The sequence below is a fragment of the Mus musculus genome, chromosome 8, assembly GCF_000001635.26.
Source record: "Mus musculus strain C57BL/6J chromosome 8, GRCm38.p6 C57BL/6J".
NCBI classification, from domain to species: domain Eukaryota; kingdom Metazoa; phylum Chordata; class Mammalia; order Rodentia; family Muridae; genus Mus; species Mus musculus.
Genome location: NC_000074.6, coordinates 81845790 through 81870694, shown reverse-complemented (window position 1 = coordinate 81870694; position 24905 = coordinate 81845790). Strand labels below are relative to the sequence as shown.

General features: G+C 38.7%; 1 protein-coding gene across 18 annotated transcripts in view; it reads right to left on the bottom strand.

Moving 5' to 3' along the window:
* The window catches only part of Inpp4b (inositol polyphosphate-4-phosphatase, type II), a 792047-nt gene that overhangs the window by 263618 nt on the left and 503524 nt on the right, over positions 1 to 24905 (bottom strand). For 17 of the 18 annotated variants that reach the window (XM_017312729.2, XM_006530858.3, XM_006530854.3 and 14 more), the window contains one exon: positions 13924 to 14003. In XM_017312729.2, coding sequence (XP_017168218.1) covers positions 13924 to 14003 — 80 coding nt within the window. Of the gene's footprint in view, positions 1 to 13923; positions 14004 to 14245; positions 14440 to 24905 lie in introns of those variants that run through there. The other variant, XM_006530863.4, reaches the window with a different exon arrangement.

Genomic DNA, 24905 nt, shown 5'->3' with positions numbered 1-24905 from the left:
AGCTAGACAGTAACATGAAGGCCAAATGGGTGGCTGATATGGAATAGAAAAACCCTAAGAGCTCAGTGAATTGTAAAGGTCATTGACTTGGCTACTGAATGCAGAAGTCATGTGGAGATGACACTGTATCAACAATTTAAAGTCCTACAAGATGGAGAGTGACAAATGAAGTTCACCTTAGACATGGGAGAGAATCAGATGATTGGACGCCAAAGGCCTCTATCCAGAGCTTTAAGAAAATAAAGCTCTTATATGAAGAATGAAAAGGAACAAAACAAAAGTGGTTGGGAAGAGCTGGCAGGGATGTGAGGGTAGAGCTCAGATATCAGAATTCACTTGGAAAGCAGAAGTTATCAGAAGCAGAGTCTGCACAAAAGATAAAGAAGGATACATGTCCATGAAGATGAGGGATGACAAAGAGCATCCTGGAATGCTGCATGCTAAGTAAAAATTGCAGTAAAAATAGACAGCAAGTTTAGTCAAAGTGTGCTAGGGCAGGCAGTCTTGGTAATGGAGAGATCCTGTAAGGACTGCAAGAACCCATCAAACAAGTTAATTAGGATTCTAACTTGTTCTGTCATACTGTATGGACTCTGTACTGATAAACAATAAACCATCTGGTGAATATTCTGGAAGTCAAATGTGGTTGGTTTTCACAGCTGAAACATCGTAAATAGAACCATACAGATTTGTGCACCACAATTCTTACATTTTCATGGAGGAAACAGGAATATTGTTTTTATCTGTTCCAAATGTGGGAACTAGCAATCATTAATCTTTTACCAGTTTTCTATAGAGCACCCAAGAAACTATCCATTTCTTTCTCTGTTTCTTCCCCCCTCAAAATGTTATTTCAGCTTTTTGGCTATAGCAAGAAGCATCTATTAGTCAATGAAAGATCCCTGCAGAGTTCTAAGGACTCAGATAAAGAAAGAATAAGTTTGGCTTTTTTTCTATGCTGAAGTTCAAATAGAAAGAGGAGATATATGATCAAAAGCCATAGTACTAAATTTTACAGATCAAAAGAGATTATATTTTTGTGCAAATTTCTGGTAACTAAAAGAGATGTATTCCTAGTAAAAAAGGATTCACTCATTTTAGCTAATCCTGGATTTAGCCCCTTTTCCTGTTATTACTGGACAAGCTTTTAGGCCCTTTGAGTACCAGTGTGACACTGATGAGTGAGGCCTATAGCCCAGGAACAATCTCCAGTTCATCCTATAGAAACTGATTTGTCAGAAGTACTGACAGGTATCTAAGACTAGGGTCAAAAGATTGTTCATGGGAAATGGCTGTGGCTTGGTTTTGTTCTCAGCTGCCTGCTCTGGTGCTCTGAGGAACTCTTCCTTCTGCTGTACTAATTGATCTTTCCTCTGAGCAAGTCACATTTGGGATGAATTCATCTCTCCTTATTTCCTTCCTTGAGTTCTTCTCATAGACTATATTGTCTATATAGCAGCAGGCGCTCCCCTACATGTCTCCTCTGTGCTGGGTTATTCTGCTCTTTATGTATAAAGAAAATGTTTTCTTCAAAGCATCTCATCTTCTCCCTTTAGAGTACACACATTATCTGCAATGTTCTGATCCATGGTGTGCTTCCAAATTACTTCTACAGTGAATTCTTCGCTTCTCAGATGTGACCAGGGAATCGTTTATTACCAAGAAAGATAGGCAAACTTCCTCCTATAACTCCCTTCAGAGCCTGTTAAATACTTTATTTCCAGAATATTTCAAGCAAGAAGTATATATGCAAAGTGTCTTCATATTCTGTGAGGGGAGTTCACAGGCATGGGCTATACAGACTATACAAGACTCAGGCCTTGTACTGATCAATCCTCAATGTCAACTTGTCTGGATTTAGACTCTCCATGGAAAAGTACTTTTGGGCAGGTTAAAAAAATTTTTTTAAATGGTGGGAAAGACTTGATCTTCCTCTGCTTCCTGATTATGGACACATAAACAGCTTCATCACGGTCTTCTCTCTTGCCTCCCCTAGTATGATGGTCTGTACTCTCAAATTGTAAAGCAATATAAGCTCTGCCTTAAGGTGTGTTTGCCATGTGCTTGATCACAGCACCAAAACAACAACAACAACAACAAAAACAAAAGCCTTTTTTTACACAGCTGTGAGCAGTGTGCGGGTCACACAAACTGTGTTCCTATCTACAGATTCGTGTCCATTTTCATCTGGATGACTATATTGTCAAATGCCGACACCTGTCTCAATTCTTGCCTTCTTTTAAGCACACCAATCTCTTTAACTGGGCTTCACTCCTCACAAGGTCTGTGAGCATCATTCTACAGACCTGAGTATCGCACCTGTTGCTTTCAGAGGTGGAGTCATTGTTATGCTTGGATTTTTACTAGCAACAAGAAAATGCATAGGACACACAGCAAGTGCATTGTCTGACGTTATTTAAAGAACTGTAGCAAAATCTTGCAACACTCATTTTAGTCTAGACCAACTACCATTCTAGCCACTACTTTGCTCTCTCAGAGTTCTGGAGGCTGTAGTGTGAACTTATAGTACCAGAGTGGCTAAATTCTGCAGGGGGCTCTCATTTGGCTTGCAGTTGGCTGCCTTCAGCTATGTCCTCACACAGGGAAAGGGAACAAGTTCTCAGCACCTCCTATGTGAATGCAAATCCCAGGAATCTCCCAGCCTATCAACCCATAAAGACCCCACGTTGCCTTCCACACATGGCATCTGTTGTGTCACACAACACTTGGAAGACTTCTCGCCAAGGAACCATTATTCAATGTTTGGTACACTTAGACTGTCTCACAGAGAATTTTGTACTCACGTAGACATTTATTATGTTTTACAAAATAATCAAATACAGAGTATATATCACTTTATACATATTGTTTATATGTGGTGAGAACATCAGATTATATAGGATATATAGATATCTGTCTTCTAACCACATAGTTATCCCTGAGAATCATGAGCTTAAGTAATAACTGCCCAAGAAGCAGAGTAGCCCAGAGCCCTTTGGAGTATCATTCTCTGATTTACTTCATTGTGAGGGCAGTGTATGACAAAGGCAAGAATGTATTAATCAGCCTAGGATCAATTAAATCCCATTTTTGAAAAAAGAGAAAAAAAAAACAAAACAAAACAGAAAGCAAATGTGGTCTAGGTTTTATGGAAATCTCAGATTGATGCTCCTAACCGTAATAGTGTGCAGTGTTCATTATAGACTGTGTAACAGGCACTATTACAATTGCATCACATTCAATATATCTAAAAATATAAACTACCTGATATTCTTAGCTCCAGTTACAGGCATTTTTTGTGAGACTTTCTGAGAACCCAAACTAGTGCCTCTGTTTCTCCATTCCTAAAACTTCTTTAAAGTAACCAACATGCCAGTCCTACAGTCTGCTGCAGAATCTCATGAGTCACATGGATGTGGTGACTGAACACAGATGACTCAAAAATTGAAGAGAAAACTCTCCCGGAGTGACTACTCATGTGTAATTATAACTCATTGCTTTGCTCTCCGCTTTCAGGCTCCCCCACGGCTGCATGAGTAACCTGAAGCCTCTGCTTAAAACCAATCCCAGTTAACATGTCTGGAAAGTTCTCTGATTCTTTCTGACTCACCTCCTTGCAGGAGGGCACAGGACAGAAAGGCTAGCTCTCTCTGAAGACAGAAGTGCAAGATGTAAAAATAGGAAAAACACATTTACAGAAAGGGCACATATTCCCATTTTTAGTCTCTCTGATCATAAAATTCAAATAAAATGTTGCCTCCTGTATTATTTTATATTCAGGACTGGGCATTTTGACATTCTAAGACTTCAAAGACATTGCAAAGATAATCTGTCAGGAACTACTACAATTCCATAATAAATATTATAAGATGAGCCAGATGTATTTTTACAATTTTCCTCATTCTACAGTCTTCATTTCACTTACAACTTTTGCCAATCTATTCTTCAAGTGACTTTGTAATGAAAAAACAAAAATAACAAAACATAGCCATTAAGTAGTATCTGATTCATGATGAAGGTTTCGGAGACAAAGATGACATGGGAGAAAAATTCCCTCCTTGTGATCAAATGATAAGCTCATTGACGTTAAACCTGGCACATGCATGTATAATTTAGCTCTCTTACTGGTGTTATTCTCGGAACTAGATAGGTTGGAGAATTTAAGCAAAGTAATTAGTTCCTGGTGACAGTAACTTCTTTCGTTAGAGTCTCAACTGATCCTTCCGTGCTCTTAAATGCCAATGCACTCATGCCCTGCAGAAATCCATCTGTACTGGAACTAGTGGCCAATCTCAGAAGCCAAGGCATTTAGTGTCTGTGGGCAATTTGCCCAACAACAACCTTAGGAGACCACTCTCCTATTTACCATGCAAGCCCCTGATAAATCTTCAATTTGATTTTAGATAAGAGAACAGCATTTTCCATGCAAATGTAATAAGTTCCAAATACTTTGACAAGTAACTCACTCATCTGACTACAGGCAAGGCTGACAGTAGACATCTCCCACTGTAGCATGGCATTGAGGAAAATAACCCTGTTATGGTGGTTTTAACTGTGTTTATTTACACATTTATTTATTTTGTGGTGCTGAGCAGTTGCCATGTGCCTGAATGTGGGTACAAATATCATGCCTGAGAAAGGACAGCTTGCTGGAACTGCTTCTCTCTTTCCAGCGTGTAGGCCCATAAAATCAAACTTAGGTTGTCAGGATTAGCAGCAAGCACCTTCACCTACTGAGCCAGATTCCTGGCCCCTTAGCTATGATTCTATTAGAAGCCAGTAAGATCGCATTCCACAACAGCAGTACTCACTGAATTCCAGTTAGTGAGTCAACACGGAGGTCCTGGACTCAAGAGGCTGTCAGAGGAAACAAGGTTTACAAAGGAAGGTCATTCCCCTGTGCTCCCAGCCTGTACTTTCAATCACTCTTACATGTGAATATTAAATAGGACAGATAATTAATCAACAGAAAATCCAAAGATAGCCTCATGGGAAACAGCTAAGAGCTGGTGACCTTCTTGTGACTGCTCAGACTCTTATTAGCTGGGCTGGATCATAAATGATGAGCTCAAAGGAAAGACAAGAAGGAAATCGTTGGTCAAAAGGAAATTGAGTCAATTGGAAGCCATGGATATGGATGGTGACTTGACCTTCCTGAGAACATGCCTGGATCACTTCAGATTTCTAGGGGGCTGGGGTAAGAAAATTTGGGGTACGAGATATGGGATGAACATCAGAATAGTGAACATACAAACATGACCATGGCCAGAGTCTAAACCTAGCACAGAGAACATGACACAAAGTGATAGCACAGAAATATAAGAACTCTGACTTAACATTAGGAAAGCATTTGATGACCATACACAACACAAATGTAAGGAAAGAGTAATGGCAAAGATGATGTGTGTAGCTACTGTAAGATTTAAGTATAGACCTCTATCAGGCTAAGGTGGAGAAGCTTGCATTCCTGGCTGAAGAGTCTACATTTGTGTGTGCCCAATTATACTTGCTGTAGATAGAAGGCTCATAGGTATGGAGGGGGCATCATGTGAAGTTTTAAGAAGAAATATACACAATCAGATGAGAGTTTCAGGAAGAGATAGTAGATGGTGTGAATCTGACATTTTTCATTTGGGAAAGTGTTTCATTTTATTAAGAAAGGTAAACACTTTCAAAAGAAGAGTAAAGTTTGCTCTGGCATAGTTAAAACAAGCAATAATTGTGAAATATGCATGCGCTACATAATCAAGCTTGGAAGAATTTGCCATGACCTCAACCATAGACAAAGATCTATAAGTAACTAAGGAATGTTTAGAGCACAAAATATAATCTTTCCCAGGAAAGATCACACCTGTTGGTCATCTAATACCAAGTGGTCATCCGTAAAAGCATATATACAAGTAACATAGGAACACACACACACACACACACACACACACACACACACACACACACACACAATTAAAGAAAAGGAGGACATGAATTTGAAGGAAAGCAAGAGATAAGAAATGTGAAAGGGTTTGGAGGAGGAAAGTGAAGGAGTTAATGATGTAATTATACTATAATCTCAAAAAAAAATTGAGCAAGGACGAGTGGACTTTTTGAGAGTCTTTTCTCACAGGTTTTGTTTGATTTGCAGGAGTGGAGATCTACACAGGCAGGAGTGAGAGTGTAAGTGCACTAGGGCCCTCTAAGCCTATGTGGAAAAATGGGAGAAAAGAGACTTGACATGTGAGTTGAAAGTGAATATCCATTTGATAAAGTTCCACATACCAGCCTACGCACATGTGTGCTTAAGAATGTGCTTATGGTAACAGAAAGCTCAAAGATACAAGTAGGCAGTACCTTCCTTATTTCCTTGGAAAATTCTTTTGTTACTATTATTATAAAGCAGGGTTTTCTAAACTACATAAGTATTTTTTGAGCCTTGGAGACTAATAAGCTGTTAATAAATGTTTCATGGAGAAATTGGCTCTTAGTCAATTAAAATAAAGTTGCCTGTGACATGCATTCTTTGAGTTTTCCAAAGGACCTCAGAGGGCTAGTGAGGGCTGTGAAGCCATATAGGAGGAAAGCTTGCTTCTCTTTTCTTTTTATTATCAGAGCTTCAACCATTTTTATCATCAAATTGCTTTTGCTCAAAGAATATATACCATTAACAAGTAGGCCTCTAGCGAGTCAAATGTTGCAGTTTGCACAGAGATGATGTAAATGAAACAGGAGAGCAGGTAACAATGATGGGCATGATGCTGGGACGCATGAGAAAGTCTAGCACAAGATTCTCACAGGTAAATTAGCTCTCATACTTCTTAAGCACGTGTGTCTTTGTGTACAGAGGGTAATTTCATGCCATTCACATTTTAATAGACTTCAGGGTTTTCTGTACAAATTGTGGAAGTACTGAAATGTATGCTAAGCATGTGCTGTCCTGTCAGTGTCTGAGAACTTTAAACCAATTTTCAAACTGATGAATCCCACGTCTTTGGAACAATGAAAACTAAGGAAGTGCAGATTTGCTTCCATGGCCTTACCACAAATCATGAAAATGTATTAGACACATAAAGAAAAGTACAGAATATATAACTGTAGAATCTAACCTAGTGAATGCAAGAAAAACATATTGATATAATATGATAATATTATTATCAGTCAAATAATTTATGGTTGAGAATAAGCTGTATCAGCTCCTATTTCAGCTGAACTATTTATAGAATGCCTAATCCAATCCTGTAAAAAACAAAAACAAACAAACAAACAAAAACTGTTCAAAGATCTCAGCAAAGAAAAATATTAAAATAATTATTAGCATTTTCTGTGTTGGCATTATTATAGCATGTCATGTTAGTGGTTCGTGGGATCCTTACAACAAGCCCTGTAAGAGAGACTGGCACCCATATCTCACAGATATGAAACTGAGCTTAGGACTGGTAACAGAGCCCATATGGTAGCTGCCCTAGCATGCACAAAGCTCTGGGTAGGCCCCTCAGTACCACATAGCTGGGTGTGGTGGTAAATGTCATAGAACTTGATGGATAGCTGAAGGGTAACCAGAATTTGAAGGTCAGTTAGCCTTGGATTATTCAACCATTTGCAAGGCTATAGAAGAGCCAGGATTTAGGCTCAGGAGTAATTTTAAATTACATATTCTATTTGTTTATTGTCACAGAGTAACACTTGCATGCTTTGCATTTTCCACTAATTTATAACAAATGTATAGAATTTCAAGAGCTACTTACTACAAGATGACTCATGTTAGAGACCATTGAAGCTATCTCCCTTAGGTTAAAGATAAGAAAGGCTAGGAGAAGGAAATCAAGAAGTGTTAGAAAAAGGAAATCAAAGGAGAAAATTATGTAAGGATATTTAAGCTTCAATAAATTAAAATTTATTTTTAAACATTTAAATAGTAAATTAAAATTTATTTTTAAATAATTCCAGGCATAAGTTATAGTCATGTGACAATTTACAAATTTCTGTCTTGATTTCAATGTTATGCTCATAAAATTATTAGAAAAAAGTTGTATTTATTTTTCCTAGGAACTCTCATTCAAACTGTTGCACTTGTCCTCTGATTGGGACCTCCTCTGTGGTATATGCTAGATAGGATGTCAAAGGGAGAAAAGCCAGGATTTAGGATTCAGGCAAGAATCCATTTCTTGATCATTGAAATTTTACATGTATATAAAGATAAATCCACAACTCTGCCATTGGCAGATTAGAGAACTGTGCAGGTTATAATTTCAAGTAAACTAAACAATATTAATGAATGTTTGAAGAAACTTTAAAGCAAGAAGCAATGGGAAAGGTATTTATAATGTTTTTCCCTAGTACAAGGTAGGGATTGGGACCTTATTGCATTTATTATTAATTTACCCACCCACCAACCACAGAAGAGAAACCTTTTGTTACTTTTATTAACAGACATTAGCAAGAGAGTGAGCAGTCTGCCTGGGGTAATTTGAGTGGTCACAAGGAAGGGACTTGAGCTAAAGTCCTTGTCCTACTTCTTTGCTCTTTGATAAAGAACAAAAGAAGACTTAAGGTAGAGAAGATGCTTTCAAAAGCACCATAGAAAAGGGAACTTCAACTCATCTACAAGTTGAAAATTGGTACAAAGTAGAAATATGTTTCTAATAGCAGGCCTATCCATCTATCTGCAAGTGGGATGAACACCCAGTGTGAGAGCCCTGTCACAAAAGGGATCCAAGAAGATCAGCAAGTATCAGTTTGAAGATGCCTTCCTGTCTGCAAAATAACTGAGTGTTAACTAACTTGCTATGAAAGATTTCACACAGGTTTCGGGAAGACCTTGATAGACATTTTCGAGTCTTCCTGCTGCCGCTGCCGCCGTGGGAGTTTAGAGAATCAAGTTGCTAGTGAACTGTTTGCATGTCCATAAAACAGGAAAAATATAATTATCCAGCCCTTTAGAACATTAAATAACAGAAAAACTGAAGAAGCTTACTCTGTGGAGATCTGTGTAGGTCTCTGAGCTGCTGCGGCTGAAACATTGTGTATTTGTGCTAGCAGGTCAGAGGTAAGCAGGGGACGGACGCGGACGCTCTGTGAACTCAGTGCTTTCCGAGACAGCCCACTTCCAAGCCCAGGCTCTGGTTCACCTTGTTGTGGGGCTGCTGTTGACTCATACCTATTCCTGCATGCTCATTTCTCTGGCTCACCCTGCTGTGGAGTTGAAGGTGACTCATCCCTGATTCCTGAATGCTCATTTCCCGAGCAGCGTCCTGATGTGCTGTTCTCAGGTAATAGTGATGTGAGTGTTACTTTGTTGATAGTTGAGTACATACCACTCCTGACATCTGTATCTCTGTAGACATATTCCACAATATTCTGCATTATTCTCCTTTAAAATTAATCAGAGATGTTCTATTCTTCCCTAAACTGTTGGATAACAGTTAATGTATAATATATTGTTTAAGACAGAAAATATTTTAGACATATATAACATTTAATTTTGTTGGACCAGCAGGTAGTTCTGTTGTAGTCATGTTTTATACTCTAGTAAGAGAACTAATTGAAAGACTAACAAAAGAAAACAGACCCCAGGGAGGTGGCTCAGTGGAGAAAACTCTTACTATGTAAGTGTGGGGACTGGAATTTGGAATTTGGTTTTTAGTTACTCAAAGAGATTGCAACCTGTGCCTCACTACTGCTCTGAAAGTTTCATTTTTCACTCCTGGACAGATACCTAGGTGAGTGAGGAGAGGTTGATTCTGGCTTAGATTTGAAGGGCTCTGTCCATCACAGCAGGGAAGGCATAGCAGCAGGAATAGGAGAAGGTTGTTTATCCAGCATTGGAGTTAGGAAGCATAGAGTGGGTAGGAAATGAGTCTGGCTATGAAAATTTAAGATCCTCCCCTTGTGACCCATATCCTTCCAGCCGGGCTCCACCTCATAAAGCCTACATAGCAGTCCAAAACAGCTCCAGGGACTGAGGAGCAAAAGTTCAAACACATGAGCCATGACCTTTGAAGGGCATTTCACTTGCCAACAACAGCACACAGGCAATCTTATGCTTAGATTATCATAGTTTCCGAGCTACACGGATCTAGCTAGGAGTAAATCCTTGTTACTTGACTTACATAAAGCAATTAAAAACTTTCTCAGAAACCCAATATCACAAATGAAATTTCCAAACAATATCCATTTACTGAAGCCCAGCTTTGTTTCAGACATGCAAAACTGAACTTTAAGGTACAACATCAAGAAATTAAGACCCCTAAGAATAGAGTAGATGGCAGAGAAATAAGTAAGGACTCTATCATGGCTGTGACTTTCCTACAAGGCAGCAAAATAGAAACAATAAACTGAGGAATTAATTGAGTTTTCCTCTTCTTATATAACCAGAAGCCATGGGATCTCAGTCAAGTAGATGTAAATCGGAAACAGTGTTGCATGAATTAAATAACCTGGTGCATTATTAGTATCGAACACAGTGCTTGCATGGAGTATATATGCTTAATAGATATTCATTAAACATGTTATCAATATAATCAACTACAAAATGATTATTGCTGTTATTTTCTGAAGAACCTGTCACTGTTAATAGTATGCAAAAAGAATCCTAGTGTTTGCTGACTAAATACATACTGAATGGAAGGACGTGGGAGACTGAACAAAGCCCAGGGGAGTTTGAAACACTCCCTTCTTTCCCCCTCCCTCTGGGAATTTCCTAGCAGAAAAGCTTTACCTCTTTGATTGATTCATGTAGTTGTTGGTTTCCATTGTGGTTGCATAAGTATGTCAAGAACAATGGATTGTTCTCTTAACTGCCCACCCCACTCAGTAACAAAACTTTGAAATTTTTCCATTCTGTTATAACACAGTAGAAAACATTACAGTATTCCTGAGCTCTGCTTGAATGGCCTCAAAGGTTTGGGACAAGCTAGAAACGCATTTGACTGTCAGGTACTTGGATAGCAAATGTTGTTGAGTTGCTCCAGGGCCCCATGTTTCTGCGGCTGCTTAGAACAGATAGCATATATTCCCCTCAGTCTTTTGAAATAACAGTTGGATCCCATTTTCTGCCACCATGGGTAACATATCCTAATTCCCCAGAGCATGCTAATATTCATCTACTTACTACCTAGTGTAAATCTAGGTACTGTGAGGAAATCAGACAGGTGTAAATCATTGAAGAGACAGTCCTGTATTCAAGCCCTTGCTACCACTCAGCCACCAAGTATATGATATGTGATATTTAATCTTGGGTCTCAGTTGTCTCTTGTTGAAAAGAGTCCATCTTTGGAATCAATAGCTTTCCAATCAGAAAGGCCTGGACTCAGGTCAACTTCCTCTTATTTGAACATTGTAACTTTACAAAAATGCTAAATAAATTGTATTCCATGTCTATTTGATTAATGGATTGGATTAAAGAACATCATAGGTTAATTTGATAAGGATCAATGAGCCACCCTCAGTACACTCTCAGCACGGAGCACTCTACTCTGCTGTTCCTGGCGTGCTCTCTTACAGCTTTGGTCGCTAAGATAGGATCATTCAATATCTGCCAAAATTAAAACTATAATCTGCTATAAAACAATTCTATGGCAATCATATGATGTACAGAAATCAGAACTGCACAGCATCAAACTGGAAAACACCATCAGAAAACAGAATTAGCATACTAAAGAAGCCGGGGAGATGGAACTCATAAACAAGCAAAACCAAGTCAATTTAACAAAATAGTATAGCGGTCAATATTAAATAAAGACACCAAGTCCATTTGGAAAGCTGGAACACTCCAAACCGGTGACCGGTGACCCTGTATTATGCACATCAAAAAGACATAGGAACCAGATTATATATCAGAGGTCTTTTCCCAAATATGTATATATCAACAATATTACTCTACAACTTAAAAGATACACAAATGAAATTTGAGACTAAATCTATAAATTATATGTATATTTCTTTCATCTTTAAGTTTTCAGTAAGAAAAACAATCCAACGTACTTGATGTCCAGCGCTAAGAACATGTAAGAGAAACCACTCTGAACACAGGCTCCTCCTGTAGTGAGTTAGATGGAGTCGTAGAATTTAAATTACCGGTTAGTTCCCAAAGAGCTAGAAAAAGTACAGTCAGAACCTTCAGGTTTGAGGAAGTGAAACAAACAGTACCATAAAACATCAGCAACCTGAAAGGATATCTACAAACATGTCTTTATTTCTGTAGAAGTGTTTCATTCTATTGTTTAAAAGCAATAGCTGGAGTATTGAAAGAAGGAAAGTTATAAATAGTCAGTGCAAATAAATATAAAAAGCAAAGGAAAACAATAACAAAGAATGTTCCTTAAGCCTAATCTAATGATCTTCCAACTCAGAATCCCAGAGACAGTACGTCAAAATAAGACGAATCATATCATAAAAACAAACGGAACAATTAGATGTTGTGTGAAAAATACACAGGTTACAGTAGGTTATAATCTACCTGGCTCATAGTGAAGGAATCCCATGAATATGACAAAAACAAGGTGAAAAAACTGGCCATTCAAAATTAGTTTGAAAATTAATATTTTTCTAGAAAATAATTATTTTGTTGCATTTAATATTTTTCATACCATCACAATTAAATGACTGGGAATCAGACATTTAGAACAAAATGGAAATGGGCTCCTCTTTCATGTAATTCTAAAGATTTTGCATTGTGTTTTTTTCTCCTTAGTATTTTAAACTTGACCCTCCATTCATACTCTCTAATACAGTTTATATGTTCACTAGCTTTTATCGCACTGAAGACTTCTTAATATCATCCCTTAAGAGGAAAAGCAAGAGGATGCAGGCAAGTCTGAGGTCTAGCCTGCTCTGCAGAGCAAGTTCCAAAGTCGGCCAAGGCTACATGGGTAGAGGCTGTCTTCGAAATACAAGCTCTGGTTTCTGTTTCATTCCTTCAATTGAATATAATGTATACTAGTGTATAGCATGTTGAAGATGAGAGAGAGAGCAAGAGAGAGAGAGAGAGAGAGAGAGAGAGAGAGAGAGAGAGCGCGCATAGGATGAGGAATGAATGTTCCTCAATTTCACCAGAAAGCTGTGGGTAAGCCAAGCGTGGTTTTCTCTGACAGAAACTACAGAGACTGCAGCAGCCTTAACAGAAGTCATACTTTGCTGTCTGAAGAATATATATATTAGAATATATATTAGTATAATTATATATTTCCTAATCAAAAGCAGACACATCAGGATTGAGGAACTAAAGTAAGGAAAACACATGAATACAAATTCCACCAAGAGACACAGAGTACGCGTAAGGAAATTCACTGAATGAAAATTACTTAAATTTAATGAAATAAATTGTTGGCTCCAAGCGGTTCTTTGGGAAAAGAAAAAAAAATTATAAATATGTGTGATTGTGAGTGTATGTGTGTGTTTATTGTAGTTTTAAAAAGAAATACTCATTCTGTATTTTTCCTAGTATAAATATGCTCTACAACCTTTTAAGACTATACATCTCTGATATCAAAACAAATGATGCTCAGAATGAGTTAGGATCTACGGATCTGCTTCAGTTTATCAGGATTTTAGGCTTAGCGCTGCAGGTAGGACATTGAAAACGTCAGCTCACTTTTCCTATCAGCAGCTACTACACTACAAAAACTTCCTTCAATCATAAAACTTACTCGTTAATACAGTGACACTTTTATGAGAGCAAATTATTTAATAGCATGATCATAGTTTGCATTTGCTTTCTTTTAAAGAATGTTATCCCCTTACTCCCTCCATACTTCTTTTCCCACGCAGACTAATAATTCTGCAGCTGGCAGCAATTCTGGGGGGGGGGGAACTGGAGTTGCCGTCCTTCACCCGGATCTCCAGTCCTCTGCCTGGGAGAACTTTGACTCTCGAGGGAGGTACGGAGGCCAAACCTCAGTGTTAACTAACCAACGTGAAAACAGAGAGACTCACCTCAGGCTCAGGGACAGCAGCTGCTCCTTGGACTTCAGCAGCTCCCCAACTTTAAAACTGGCACAGCCCAGGAAGCTTCTCTGAAAATAAGAAAGAATGGTTTCCATCAATTCCTGGGATTCTTCCTAAGTTTGTTGTGGTGGCTCTCACACCAATTACACAGAATTCATTATGAAAAGAATGAAATACTGAATCAATTAGCACTCAAATATTTCAATGACAGAAAGACAATACTGAAATATCAGCTCCGCCGAAGACAGATATTGACGGTCTGGGAAGTAACAAGAAGGTAAGACCCAGCAGTCAGGACTTTACTACTAACTCTAATTTCCTCCCCAGAAGAAAACTGGTGTCATAGACGGTGCTAAGCATTCAGTATTCGGCAGGATGTTCCTCAAATCACTGGCAACAGCAACTCTGTGTCAAGACATGAGAAAATCTGCCTCTTGGAGCTATTTTTACACCGGGCTCTGTGAAAGTTATAAATAGAAAGACAATATTTCTCTCCATCACAGAAGCATTTAGAAGCTTTGCTTCCATTTGTTGTTGTTTAGCAGCATAGGACAATTTCAACCCACCCACAGAAATAAACAGCATCTCTGTTATATTTTCTAAAATTAGTTTTTAAACATCTCACAACCAGGTGTCATGCTTACCAGTCAATATTGGGCATCTGCTCTTCAACTCTATATAAAGAGTAAAACTGTAAACTGGTCCTTTCTGTCTCAGGGTTAAATCTTTTCACTGCTCCTGGCTGCTTTTGATTTGAATGTGACGTTATGGCATAAATACCATAAGGTGTATTTCTCACTTTTCTTGAGGGCAATGGCTAAACATAAAATTATCAAGCCTTATCATCACCTAGCCATTGATAAAGGGCAGCCTGTGTAGTCCCACAACAGAACAACAGCGCTTCTCTCGGGCTTCCTCTTGGCACAGCTCTGCTCCAGACTATGTTTGAATGCCTGAGACCAGTTGAATGTTTCCATAAGAAAATTAAAAAAAAATCATTCTACATATAAAAAGAGGCTGTGTGTGTGTGTGTGTGTGTGTGTGTGTGTGTGTGTGTGTGTGTGTATACTGGGTGATTACTGAAAAATTGAAATCCAGGTTATATTTTTTCTTTTGTAATGTGTAGCTGTGTGGCCTGTGTGCACGCTTTCATGTCATTTGAGTGAGCAAGGAGGCCAGGAGAAGGAACCATACTTCCTGGAAGGAGAGTTACAGTTGTGAGCTGCCCTGTGCGTGCTGGGGACCAAGACCAGGCCCTGTGCAAAGTCCTCAGTCATCTTTCAAGCCCCAGGTAAAAAAAACGTAAATCTCTTTTGAAAACGCTACCTTAGAGGAACAGGTACAGGAAAGGCATAAAGACAGACATCTGAAAACACAACTTGGCTTTGAAATTGTAGACAACTCTAATAATGTTAGCACCAACTAGAAAAGCTGACGTTCAACACACCTGGATATGAACTATTGGCTTACAGACAATTCTGCCATGCTCTGCCCAACAGCTACCTACCAACAGCTTGAGTCATCATGAGTGCCTGTCACCCACCAGGTGCCAGCCAGGTTCAGCACTGGCAGCATATAAGGAGAACTGCTTGATACCACAACCCCTTCCTCCCTCATCTCCCCCTCCCTCTCCCCTGTGCCCCCTCCCTGTCTCCCTCTCTTCTCCCTTCCTGTGTCCCTCCCTCCTTTTTCCCTCCCCCTCCCTCATTCCCTCCCTCCCTCTCTTCTCCCTCCCTCCCTCTCTTCTCCCTCCTTCCCTTTCGCTCCCCATGTACTCCCAGCCAGCCTCTCTTCCACTTTTTCTGCCCCCCCCCCCCGTCTCTACCACTTCCAGGTCCCCACTCTCTTCCCCTACAGTGTATACTAGGTCTGTCTCAGGGCGACACCTCAACATGGGCCGGCCAGGTACTCTTCACTCCCACCGCATTACACAGCAATTATATCACCGCACTGAATTTCATAACAAGCACCCAGTCACCAAGGCCTGGAAATTCTGAGCTCATACTGTTAGATGGAAAAACAATGAGTGAAACGAAAGTATGTAAGGAGCAAGGAAATAAGAGTGAACCGAAGCTGAAAACCAACACAGTGGCTTTATCAACACGGAGCCTGAGGACTGTTAACAAGGGCAGAGGATTCAGCAAGCCAGAGGCACCAACTTCCTCCACAGAGAGCCCCTGGAGCAGGCGCTGACAGAAGGCACTCTCAGATACTCTCTGTGGCTCTCTATTCATCGCTTATTTTTCTCCACTTGTATTGAACACTAGCTGATATATTTAAATGGCTTATCTCAAACCTCCACAAATAGTTGAGATTTGAAGTTCGACAAAGACACTTATTTTCTCTTATACTCTCCCTACTGCATATACACTAGACACAAGAACAAAATGTTAACTGACACTGATGGACCCCCGCTTTCAAGTAAATGACTCATTTATTTGTTTTTCAGACAACATCTCCATGAATCACATAGAACTCACTGAATAGCACAGGAGAGCTTTGAACATACAGTTATCCTCCTGTCTCAAACTCCTAAGAACTGTCATGTACCAACCGTGACACCCAGATAAAGTTACTTTAATTCATGAACGAGACAAGCTCATTATGCAATTATTTATACATCACTGTAACTCACCAAAATGAGAATAAACGAAAACCATCCCGTACAGATTATATAGCAAATGCCATTCCACCAATTTGCATTTTAAATCTTTGTAAATGCATATTTTGTTATGATTTTTAAATTATGCATATGTGTTTTGGGGGATGGGTATATACACGTGAGTTCAGCTGCCCACAGAAACAAAGATGTGGAATTCCATGGTACTGGAGTTACAAGCAGTTGTGAGCTGCCATATGGAAGTTGGAAACTAAACCTAGGTCCTCTGAAAGAATAACAGGTTTTCTTACCTATTTAGCCATCTCTCTAGACCACGCTACAAACTTGAATATGTGTGTACGTTTGTGTGTATGTGTGTTTGTGTGTGTTTTGAAATTGGGCACAATATATAAATATTTTATAATTATATTTATTATGTGTTTATGTATTGATTATATGTTTCATTTTATCTTTCACTGATAATTATGGATTTTAATTAAATTCTTATATTCCATTCCATTCATTATTCACTTATAACAAAATTATTAACAGATCATAAATTTCACAAGTCCCCTAAGTTTCTAAGCTTGTTCAATGTACCCTTTGAAATCATGTGGGTCTGGAGGAATGTAGAATAAAGCAAACATAATAACATGATGGTCTTTTTAACTATAAAGTAGCAATCGTCCCAGACTGGAATTCTTCAGCCAGATGGACAGACAGGTGGAATGGCTATTTTTAGGCATGAGCTATGGACGCGCCATAAGGCACAGGTGCAAGCAAGCTTGGTGACCACAACCACTGACTGTCTCGTCTGCTGGACCAGGAGCCCCTTCACATGCAGCTCTTTAACTGATCAGTATCAGAGACAGCCCAACAACAGAAACAGAGGGCATGTACACAGAATGCCAGGGACAATAACCCTGAGACAAGCAGTCCCACTGCAATTGTTAGCCCAGGTTTTATCTCAGGGGACACTGTCAGAGCTTTCCAAAATAAGGCACATCGAACCTTAGTATTGGTAATGGCCTGCCAAATGAAAACAGACCCCATGCCCCCGTCTTCTAATCCCTCTATGCCCCCAAAACTAGAACTGATAGCTTCTTTATCATTGCACATATGTATGTATAAATGTATGAATGTATTATAGTGATACAGAGTTATATTTGTTTATATATATGTATATTTATATGTATAATAAGGTTTTCAGTTACAAAAGTTTATTTTATTCAAAACCTAATTTTATCTAGGGAATCCATGTTGGATTAAATGGAATACCTAAATTCCCATTTTTGTTTATTTTTCTTTATTTACTTGCATTCTAATTAGGAAATAAAATCACTTTCCCCTTCTCTCTCCTCACCCAGACCCCATGCCCCCGTCTTCTAGTCCCTCTATGCCCCCAAAACTAGAACTGATTGCTTCTTTATCATTGCACATATGTATGTATGTATAAATGTATGAATGTATATATGTATGTATGTATCTATATGGATATACATACATGGATACCCATGCAGAGGGGAAAACACATAATGCTAATGCAAAATTATAGTGATACAGAGTAATGTTTGTTTATATATATGTATATTTCTATGTATAATATTCATGATTTGTTATTACACCAAACAAGAGAATATATCTAAAACAGATAATAAATTTCACAAGGCCACTAACTTTCTAAGCTTGTTTTACTTACATTTTGAAATTGTGCAGATCTGGTCTGGATGACTTTAGAATAAAGCAAAGTATATATGGCATGATATTATGGTAGTCTTATTAGCCATAAAGTTACAATTTCCATATGTATTTATTATTATGTATTATATATAATATATGGGCAAATACATGAATACAGTATATAATTGGGTGTGCCTCTGTGTGTGTTTGCTGAGCTTATTTTTTATTTTTGTTGCTTCTGTGCATATGGTTTTAGGGTTGACCACTTTGCACTGGACCTCCAATTAGGAAAGTCATCCTTATAAAAGGCTAATTCTCTAGCAGGAACAGTCATTAGTTGGCTGTAGTTCTCTGTCTAGGGGTGATAGCCTACAAGATTTCATATTAGCAAGATTGCTGATCTGTCGTTGTTCAAATCTTCTCCAGGAAACATTTTTAAGACAGGCAGCTACAGAACAGAATTGGTGGTCCTCCGGCTCTTAACAGTCTTTCTGCTCCCTCCTCCATGATGTCTCCTGGGGTTCTATTTTATTCTAAAAATAGTATATTATGGTTTTACATTGTAACACCAAACAGGATAACTGCCAGTACACTTACATTCTATTTTTCTTATATTGTTATTTGTGTTTGTTTCACCTCAATATAAGTCAACATAGAATTTATCCAATCCCCAACTCCAAATTAGAGAACAAAACATCCACCGATGTAAACACTCACTGGAGACATTGGAAGAGAATGAATTAGAGCAAAATCAATTTTCTCTCTTTCTAAGTTCTGAATACCCACAGAGAGGGGGAAAACGGTACACAATGCACAACAATAAGGATGCAGAGCATCATTTTGAGCATAAAGTCATCAACACACCATTAGTAGCTCAGTGAGGAAAGCAGACAGTGCATTATTGACACTTAAATGGGGCTTAAGATATTGTACCCATGGGTCTGGTGCCTTAGATACGTCTTCTGCCCAACTAAAATTCTATGGAAAGATAGAGTATTTGAAGGTGAGGAAAAAGAAGAGGCATAGAGGAGATAAAAGAGAAGAAGGAGGAGAGGTAAGAAGGGGGAGGAGAGAGAGAAAACCTGGACAAAGAAGAAGGGGAGAAGTGGGTAGGACAGGAAAGAAGAGGAAGAAGAAAGGATTATTATTATTTAGTTGAAAAATATTTGCAGTACAAAAAGAACAATATATATGCATAAGAAAAAGTTTGTTTCAGAAGTAAATCTAAATAAGATTTTAAAAATTAAGATGTAAAGGATATGAAGTCTTATGCAGTTACTGCTGTTGAGAAGATATTTCCTATGATTCCAATTTGCTCAGATTTGTTTTAGGATATGTAAGGTATTTACAAGAAGTTCCAAATCATTGGAAAAACTGCCTGTAATCAGGGGGAAGAGCTGCAGAAGTCCATAAGAATGATGTGTCCTGTACACAGCCACAATAGATAGCATCCAGGAAGCCATATTAGACCAGGTTAGAACATAAAAGTACCTTTTAGTCTCTATAATTATCTTGGAAGGTTATTGCCTCCATCTGTTAACCTGGGCTTAGTCTTGCAAGCTTCTAGCCTCAGTACAATCTAAACTAGGCCTCTGAGATTTGCTGCTGAATAAGCTTACCATTTCTTGTTCTTTCTGAGCTCAGGCTGGCTGGCTCAACTCAGGTGTTCCGGCTCAAACTCCTCTCCACACTTACTGATTTAATCTGGCTTCTCTCAGCCTCTGAATTTCTCTATTTGCACTCAAAACTAACTCTGGCAATCTTTTCTAATCTTCTGACTTCTTCTCATTCTCTTGCTCATTCCATCTTTAACTGTGTCTAACTTGTTCTATCTTTAATCCATCTCTGTATAACTCTCCTGGTAAAACTGCCTCCTTTTCCCTCTCTGTGCTGCTCTACTCTCCCTCTCAACTCTACTGTACAGCCTCCACAAATTCTACTGTATCCCTAGACTATATTCTCTTCTTCCTCTACCCTCTGTCTTTTCCATAAATTTCTTCCCTTCCTTTTCTCTTCTTCTGAAAGTTGGGAATATCCTGTTTTGTCAAATCTTTCTCTGATTCATCACTTTGTCTGCCACGCCATTAGACAACATTTTCAAACATGAGTGCTCCTTTCTACAAACTTTACATTCATTGTTTGAAATTAGAGATAAGTACAAAGGGCATGTCTGTATGCTAGCCAGAGGGGTTAAAGCTGTGAGCTAATGGCTGTGCCACACCCTAACTAGAAACAGGTCCAAATATCCAATATCCTGTAACACTGGAATTCTAGTCTCTTGATTCTCTGCCAAGCATCTTTTCATCCACAGTATGTTGTGCCAAGTTTCCAGCACAGATGGCAATTCCTGTCCTGATAGATATTTTGTTTGCACACCTCATAACTCTGACCTTCCTTTCCTGCTCACGACAATACAACACTCACAAGTATCAGCCTGGGGAAGATGATCATTAAAACACACAGCATATCATTTCAATCACTCATTTTGCTGGAGAGTAATAACCAGAGTATAAGAAGAGGTTATCAATGGTTATTCCTGAAGTCTCATCACAGGGAATGTGAGACCAAAAGTTTATTCTTCAGTGCATTGTAGGGACTTGGACAGCTCATCAGACTTGAAACCACATGCCCTATGTCCACAATGGCTCCACTGTTCACTACTAAGGAAGTCAACCTAGGTACCACAACTGCCACACCTCCATCAGGAAGCTCATCTCACAAAGTCTTCACTCAATGGATATTCCAAGTGCCACACAGAGCTGTTTCTCTCAAAGAGGTTATCTACTATTTTAATAGCTTAAAATGTGACTACACCAAGTAAAGGGATCCATAAAATTTCAATGTCCACCAGGTTTAGAAGACTTACCATGAAGAAATGGAGCACGGACTGTAACTTTTATATTGAACATATTTTAAGAATATATTACTTATAGTGAGTTAAAGAAAAATATAAATAATTTAGTCTGTTTCTTTGAACTGTTTAAAATATGGCTATTGGACATTTTTAAATGACGTATGTGGCAAATCTTATATGTTACTCATTTCATTTTGACTAGACACTGGTCTATTGCAGATTAAATGAGCTTATAAGTGATACTTTGACCTATTCTTACAAAGTCATATACAGGATTGTTAGTATAAATTTTGAAGGCCTTTGAAAAGCAAAAGTTGATATGCAACTGTTGTGATATATACACATGTATGTGTATACATATATGATATACACAAACATATATATATGCATACATAATTACAGAATAAGACAATTTTATAGCCTGGGCATTTTGTCTTCACTGTCAACCATAAGAAATATGTTTGCTTGATGTCCCATTCCATTGTAAGAACTGTTAATACTGAAAACAGCATTATAAAGAAAATAATGCATGCTAACTATTAAGAGTTTATGAATAACCTCAAAACTAAACAGTACTTTGTGCTAGGTTTTTGCTAATGAATTACATGTTTGTTATGAATACAGTCCAGAAGATTTAAGAACACAAATTGGTATCTATTTGACTAAGCCATTGGGAAAATGCTTGGATACATCCAGTAAATGTTGCCTAAGTGTGCTCAGAAATGAAAGGAACATAATAGTAGGAATTACACTGAAAGGTTTTAGCTCATGTTGGAATAAGTGTTCTTAGTATATAGTAAGGACAGAGTCACCATGTCTTCTTGACCAATAACTTAAATGCTTAGACAATTTTGTCAAAGAAATATTTTGAAGATTGGTGGGATATGTATTAAATATGTGTTAAATTTTCACTGTACAGAATAACATGACTCAGTCTGTCAGAAATTCAAGCTATGTTGACTCCTCCTTATTTAAGCCCATTCTTCCCGTGTGTGGGATTGGTTCAGCAGTTACACTAGGCAATTTTCTTGAGGGCTGATGTCATAAAACACACTAGATTTTCTATATTAGTACAGTCATTTCTAGAGTCTTCTGTTTTGTCTATAATTTGTTCTCTTATGGCTCTAGAAACAATGTAGACCAAAATGGATTCCTCTTTGGTATTAATAAAGAATCTTGATATAAAACTATAAATATTAGACTGACCAAAGTCAAGGAGTCATGTTTTGTCATAAATCCAGTGTCTAGGAGTGTGGAAAGATTACAGAAACCTAATACCCACATTTTCATTACTAGTAGTGTTTTTATTGTTGTTGTTTAAGGAGATACTTTTCCTGGAATCTCCTTTAAGGATTCAGTTCTTCTCAGAGACACATAAAATGCAGAATAATGAGCAGGAATTTGCAGGTAGTATGTTTTCTAAAACTGAAAGAGCATTGTGACCTAAAATTTGGCAACTTACTCTTCCAAGCAGGAAGATGAGGAATATGATAACCAATGTGGTCAGATTGCACAATACCCTATGAAAGGACGCAGAGAAATGGATGTTCGAAGTTATTTTTCTGTGCCTACATTACTGGGAACCATTTTCAAGATAATTAAAATAAAATAAATAAAATAAAAACCTAACCAATTACTTTAGGTCAGTTTGTCAATTTATTCAACAAATGTCTTCCTGACTGGTATAACAACCATGTTACAGAATCCCAACTAAGACATTTATTTGGGACCAGGAATTTTAGCTGTCTTTATCAAAGAATAGCAAACATAATATCAAAGCAATATCAAATACACCCCATCTTAAGTTCAGAGAGTCTCCCTCATGTACCAGGACTCTCAGAAAAATTCTAAAAGGGAAGAGGGTTTACCAGAACTGGCCAAGCATTCACTCCAAAATATCCCAGTAGCAAAAATGTAGGCTTCTAATAGGAAAGGCTAGAGTTTCAGTCCTAGAAGCTAGGGCTATTCCCTAATGTTTCCCAAGAAAATACGTATATGCTCAAGGCAAGAAGAGTTTTGTCCTAAACAAATGGATCAATTGTAAAGAACAGAGATATCAAAACTACCTTCCTCCAGGATGCTCTCCTTAGGGAATCATGGGGCAATCTAATGTTGAGTGTCATTGGGTCCTGAATGAAGGGATAGTTGAGAAAAAGCTGAGCTAAGAGAGGACACATCAGTGAAGGTGCCTGTGGGACTTTAATGTGACCCGGTAAGTGTAGAGGAGATTGAGTGGGTCTAGCAGTAGCACAGAATGGGGCTCATCTGCAGCCATAGGTTTAGAGTGATAGCAATAAGCAATAAGAGTACAAGGTTGGAGTGGGGTAGGACAGTGAAGTGTCTGACCCTGAGCCATAGCTGACAGGCTAGGGAAGTGTGGGTATCTGAATCACCTCCACAGGACAGCTGACACTTCTGTATTAATCTCAATGAGGACTCTGACAGTGTAAAAACCAGCAAATAGGGCCCTATCCTGACCTTGGCAAAAGAGCAGCCCCTGTCCCTTACTGCTCTGTGTCATAGACTGAGCTATAGAAAGGGAGCAAACATGTTAAACTTCCTGCAGTGCCTGGAGTTACAGAGACATGACTGGCAAGGGAAAAGGCAGGAAGACAGGACAGAAGGGAATAAAATCAGAAATTCAGCATTTAAAATAAATAAAATGGCTCCCCAACAAGTTGATAAAACATAAATAAAACTTAACACATTTAAGTAAAGATATTATTGGTAATTGAGAACAATTGGTAATTATGGGTAATTGAGAACAAGAGCAACTTGGTGATTAGAATAGAAAATTAGACCAACTCAGTCCTTGAACTTCACTAAATAAATGAAACTCTTTAATTAACACTGCATTGAATGTTATGTACTCACTGATAAGTGGATATTAGCCCAGAAACTTAGTATACCCGAGATATAAGATACAATTTGCAAAACATATGAAACCGAAGAAGAACGAAGATCAAAGTGTGGACACTGCCCCTTCTTAGAATTGGGAACAAAACACCAATGGGAGGAGTTACAGAGACAAAGTTTGGAGCTGTGACGAAAGGATGGACCATCTAGAGACTGCCATATCCAGGGATCCATCCCATAATCAGCCTCCAAACGATGACACCAACCTGATATAGTTGTCTCTTGTGAGACTATACCGGGGCCTAGCAAACACATAAGTGGATGTGCTCACAGTCAGCTATTGGATGGATCACAGGACCCCCAATGGAGGAGCTAGGGAAAGTATCCAAGGAGCTAAAGAGATCTGCAACCTTGTAGGTGCAACAACATTATGAACTAACCAGTACCCCAGAGCTCTTGACTCTAGCTGCGTATGTATCAGAAGATGGCCTAGTAGGCCGTCACTAGAAAGAGATTGGATGGGTCACACAGCCCCCAATGGAGGAGCTAGAGAAATTACCCAAGGAGCTAAAGGGAACTGCAATCTTATAGGTGGAACAACAATATGAACTAACCAGTACCCGGGAGCTCTTGTCTTTAGCTGCATATGTATCAAAAGATGGCCTAGTCGGCCATCACTGCAAAGAGAGGCCCATTGGACTTGCAAACTTTATATGCCCCAGTACAGGGGAACGCCAGGGCCAAAAAGGGAGAGTGGGTGGGTAGGGGATTGGGGGGGTGGGTATGGGGGACCTTTGGGATAGCATTGAAAATGTAAACAAGGAAAATACCTAATTAAAAAAAAAGAAAAGAAAAGAAAGAGAGGCCCATTGGACATGCAAACTTTACATGCCCCAGTACAGGGGAACACCAGGGCCAAAAAGTGGGAGTGGGTAGGTAGGGGTGTGGGGGGAAGGGTATGGGGGACTTTTGGGATAGCAT